The sequence below is a fragment of the Polyergus mexicanus genome, unplaced genomic scaffold, assembly GCF_030449975.1.
Source record: "Polyergus mexicanus isolate NDT 795.1 unplaced genomic scaffold, iyPolMexi1.0 SCAF_3, whole genome shotgun sequence".
Lineage (NCBI taxonomy): Eukaryota > Metazoa > Arthropoda > Insecta > Hymenoptera > Formicidae > Polyergus > Polyergus mexicanus.
In genome coordinates, this window is record NW_027223323.1 from 11,754,944 (window position 1) to 11,759,678 (window position 4,735).

The following is a 4,735-nucleotide window of genomic DNA, read 5'->3' on the forward strand; positions in this document are numbered from 1 at the left end:
CGTGTATCCAGGTTTGTTTTGTAGTACACCGAACCGATATGTGCAACAGTTCATTGTTGATAACCATTTGTTGGATTCGGTGCTTCTTGACTGTCTATACTGTAACCGGTAATACTATCTGGGCTTTGAAGAGACGCCGCGTAGAGCGGGTTGATTGGCGTAGCGTTCGTGTCGAACTGGGTCGAGTCATAAACGCTGTGATTCTGCAAAGAAAGAAGAAAGAACATTCCGCTTTGCATTCCGAGGCAGGCTTCCAATCAATCAGTCAATCAATTTATTAAAAAATTGCCGTGAAGTTAACAACGTAATGCTAGTAAATTAATTCTGCGATAATTGAACATCAAAATATTATGTAATAACAAAATATCGTGTTGCGCGTATATTATTGCATTATTGAAGCACGGTGCAAATACTGCGTTACACACGAAATAGCGCTTGAAAATATTTACAAGACTTTATTTATAAAGAAGCAGAGTGATATCGTTGCCAAAAGAAATTTGCCGAAATTAATGTAAATAAATGAAAACAAGTGCATTGACTATATCAATACATTTAATTTTATATATGAGAAATGTTTTTCTAAACATGCTAAGATATATTTACAGCTAAATAAAGCTTTCAAATGGCGTCTCACCATTTATGTTAATGGTGTTATTAATAATGCGTATTATATAGGGATTAATAATTAAAAAAATTATTGATAAAATCAATGTGTAAAACTTGAAAGAGTTATCCACAATGTACAGGTATATTAAAATGTGACGCTATAGCGATAAACTATTTACAAAGATTCAGTTTGTGTATCTGAATCTTGAGAGGGATCAGGATCTTGCTGCATCTTGTTCTTTTTGTGTTTCTCGAATTTTGGAGATGTTATAGATAACAAATAATCACTTAAGCCGCCCGAATCTCCTTTCTTGGAGCCATTTTTGTTCTTTCTGTAGGCAACGGTCGAACGAGAAGAATTCGAGCTAGGAAGTAATTGCCCTGTAATGTTCAAAGTATCGGATACACCAGGTAACATATCGTTCGAGATTTTAAAGAGTTCAGTCTCTAAACGCGTCGTTAAATAGCTCGGATTTACAGTAGCAGCGCTGTCCTGGAGCGCTAAATTATCGCTTATCTTTAACTGATATTCTTGGGAATCCTCCGTTTCAATTTCGTGCGTCCCACTTTCCAAAATGGACTGTAAGCTATTTTCTAGCGCTGGAACTTGAGGCATTTCCGAAAAGTTACTATGTTTATGCGGAATGTTCTCAACTATAGCCGCATGATCTACGGTTGCGTCATCCAACACACCTTCTAAGCTACTTTTTCTCGTTTGAGAATACAGATTAATGTTACTGTCGATTGTTTTCGGTTTGTAGAGAAAATTACTAGTAGTATCGGGTGAGAAGAGCAAATTCGAGACACTACTGGGACCGCCGTACTTAATATGTGTTATAAAAATGGCTTTCCGATTCGGACTGGAGAATCTTAGATCCGGCACACTCTTTTGGGTACCGGACAAGACGTTGGATCTAATCAAAGGATAATCAGCCAAATCCGAAATATCCTTTTCCGTACTGAGATCTCTATCGAAGCTTCTAATACGGGTTGTCGAGCGATACGACCTAATTGGTGAACCAAAGGTACTCGAGTCGTTATTTTTCGGATCTTTAACTGATGTTAAGGAATAAAGAGAAGCTCCCTGCTTGGACAATTTCAATGCTTGAGAATCATACAGCGGTATGTGAATAGAAGGAGTATGGACCTGATAGATGTAATCGCTGTCGGTTTTCAAGGATGAAAAACTCTGTTGATGCGGTAACGACACCGTGTCTTCATCCATTGCGTCGTCCACTTGCGCTTTATAAGAAAACATTATCGAAGGTTGTGAAACCCTGAAAACAGAATAAGTTCCAAGATATATCATCCATGCATAACGATCCAATTATTCAAATTGCTAACATATTGCTACATGTTGTAGTAGCTTACCCAAAAAATTCCGATAGGAATGTATGATAAACCAAAGGAGTAAAAAGACTTAAATATACTGCTGCTGTAAAGTCTACAATGCATAACCCCACTGGATTTTGCATGTAGGTTAGAAAGCCTGCGCCAATTGATTGCACTAGGTCCAATGTCGCTAGCGTTCCGGCATAAATGTAAAAGCTTTTTCGTGCTGCAACAGAAAGCATACATATATAACAGTCACGATCAAAGACGAAGTATTATATAATCTATAATAAGAACTGCTTACTAGGAAGTGCTAGGCGATCCCGTAACCGTGTCCATGGCAGTATTAATATGAAAAGATATATCTAGAAGCAATATATCGATATATTTAGTAATATATACATCTATTTTCTGACAAAAAAAAACAAGAAAGCGTGCGCAAGCGTACCATAGTAAAAACGAGACTGCTGCAAAACCAAAACATCATACCGCCGTGACCAAACACGTAAAAATCACGACTGGGAATATGAAATGTATCATCTGGCAAAACTAATTCCAATGTGCCTTGAGTGATCGTAAATGCCAGCGCTATAAATGACGTAGCGAGCAATACTCTACGAATACTGGAACGACTGTCCAAGTGGCCTAAGTGGGAACAAAGTAAAAATCGCATGTTAGCAAATACTGTGTGCATTATTTTTTTTCTCCTCAACATCGAGTATGTCACTCACCAAATGCTAGACCAAATATAACTACACTCATCTCGGTGGATAGTAGAAAAAATCTTACTGTGACCCATAAAACTTTGTCGGCTTTACCACCGACCGTCCCTGCTGCGTTTACCGACATTGATACAATACAGCGTATCACCGATATAACTACGTTACAAATAACGAGACCATAGAATGCTAAAAATATCGGACTACTCGTTGCACGTAACTTAAGCCTTGCTCTATTGAATCGCATTGCAATGAATAGAAGAAACAAGAGGTTTGGTATTAGAATGATGACATCCCATATTCGTACTCTAAAAGATAAACGCAAAATAAAATTTGTCGAAATCGATTGTGTTATCTTGTCATATAAGTTATAATATACCTTGAATCTTTGATTTCCTTGTATAGGATAAGTTTGCAGAAATGCTCCTCGTCGTCAATCGCTGTACTTATATTGGGACTCATAGTACTGCTCAGATTATACGTACGTAACCAACTTTCAGACACTTCTTCCCTCTCGGGGCCGTACATTTCCTATCTTCTCGAGTGTTGTGTCAGATTCTCCTCTTATAGTTTCACTGATGGAAAACAATTCGCAAAATAAAATGTCAATACAATATAATCATAGTGCATGCAACTTGACTATTAAACCCGAAAAAATAGTTGAACAAATGACGATTCGTTGAGATACGCAATTTATAGAGATCTCACGTTATCTTAAACTTAAACAATCTTTAAGAGTTATGCTAGAATAGAGTACCGCAAAACAAAACGATATCGTACAATAAACATAACCTAAAATATTTTCAGAATTACTGGCATCCTTTTGACATTTTGATTCGCGAAAGCGATGTGCGAGATAAACAGAGAACGAGATAGTGCTCGAATATCTAAACTTTCCTAACGAGGCACGAATTTTACGAAAAAATCGATAAATAGATGCCTATTGTGCAGCTGTCAAGCGCTCGTATAACATAACACAACGTCCAGTCTCGAAAAACCGACTTAGCTAATTGGATAAGACCGTTAATCGGTTTACCGAGCATGAAGATGCCGCTCTCATTTTTTCCTAGGAAACGTCGCGCTTTTTTCAGCCAGCCATGACAAACACTCGATGCGTGACGAACGCGTATTTTGCAATTCGATTTCCACTTTCCACAGTATCTACGCTACTCTCCTCTTCTCTCTCACTCGCGCTCGCTTTGCTTGTTGTCTCTTTTGCTCTCTCTCTCTCTCTCTCTCTCTATCGTATATTTCCTCACATCCATGCGCTTTAATTGACGCTTTGCTACGAGATTTCAGTAATTCCAGTATCTATTCAACTCGTCAGCGCTTTTCGCTCGTGCTTGCGATGTCCGATTAACATTGGCATTAAATTCGCGTAAGCGAGTGTCAGAGAACGGAATATTTAATCACGAATATCGAGAGTTCGACGCGAAATCCGCACGATTTCCGCATCCCCGGTTAAATTCCCACCTCGTAGAATCGCGCGACGCGAAAACGTAGCACTATCCCGACGTGTTGACACGTGACATCACGATTCGCCCTTTTCCTCCTTGTGTAGATCTCTTTTTTCCGCTCTGCGCTAATTAATAAATGCGATTATTTATTTCAGTTGTTTTAGCATGCGAAAGCATGCTTACACGCTGAATGCATGTTCTATTTTTGTTATTTATAGAAAGTTGAACAAGGATAAAGCATACTCATAGCGCTAAAAGCATGCTCCTGGAACGCACCATATGTTATCAAGAGACACACGATAGTGTCTCATGCTAAGGGTCTGTTCTTTGCAGCTGAACTGGCTGCACTGGTTCAGAGTTTATCTTTTTCTCTCCCTATTGGAAGGAGAAGGATGGACTCTGAACTGGTGTAGCCAGTTCAGCTGTAAAGAACAGACCTTAATGCGGCGTCTATAATAGAGATTTTAAACCTTAAGCCTTAAGAAATTAACTAATCACAGTCAAGTATTCTTCTCATACTTGACTGTGATTGGTCAATTTCTTAAGACTTAGGGCTTAAAATCTCTATTGTAGACGCCGCATAAGTCACGCGAAGCCAAAGATCGCGCGTAACGACAGCGA

General features: G+C 38.7%; 1 protein-coding gene across 3 annotated transcripts; it reads right to left on the reverse strand.

Annotated features, from left to right (window-relative positions):
• Positions 1-6: 6 nt before the first annotated feature.
• Positions 7-4,355, reverse strand: LOC138931933 (transmembrane protein adipocyte-associated 1 homolog). Of its 3 annotated transcripts, XM_070293231.1 has the most exons (8): positions 3,694-4,351; positions 3,037-3,232; positions 2,670-2,965; positions 2,387-2,583; positions 2,243-2,303; positions 1,978-2,164; positions 1,754-1,883; positions 7-203 (listed from the first exon to the last, which is right to left on the reverse strand). In XM_070293231.1, exons 2-8 carry the CDS (start codon positions 3,183-3,185, stop codon positions 51-53), a joined length of 1,173 nt encoding a protein of 390 aa, XP_070149332.1. In that variant the 5' UTR covers positions 3,186-3,232; positions 3,694-4,351; the 3' UTR covers positions 7-50. The 3 variants fall into 3 exon arrangements, with proteins under 3 accessions (XP_070149332.1, XP_070149330.1, XP_070149331.1); XM_070293229.1 differs by having other exon boundaries at positions 117-1,883; positions 3,694-4,355; XM_070293230.1 differs by lacking the exon at positions 3,694-4,351 and adding an exon at positions 3,438-3,613 and having other exon boundaries at positions 117-1,883.
• Between the last annotated feature and the right edge of the window lie 380 nt (positions 4,356-4,735).

Excerpts from the sequence above, each read along its gene's own strand:
- LOC138931933 (XM_070293229.1), bottom strand. The coding sequence starts at position 3,185 with ATGTACGGCCCCGAGAGGGAAGAAGTGTCTGAAAGTTGGTTACGTACG. Across the intron at positions 2,966-3,036 it reads AAGGAAATCAAAGATTCAAG|AGTACGAATATGGGATGTCA; the intron begins GTATATTATAAC and ends TTTATCTTTTAG. Across the intron at positions 2,165-2,242 it reads GGATCGCCTAGCACTTCCTA|CACGAAAAAGCTTTTACATT; the intron begins GTAAGCAGTTCT and ends TTTCTGTTGCAG.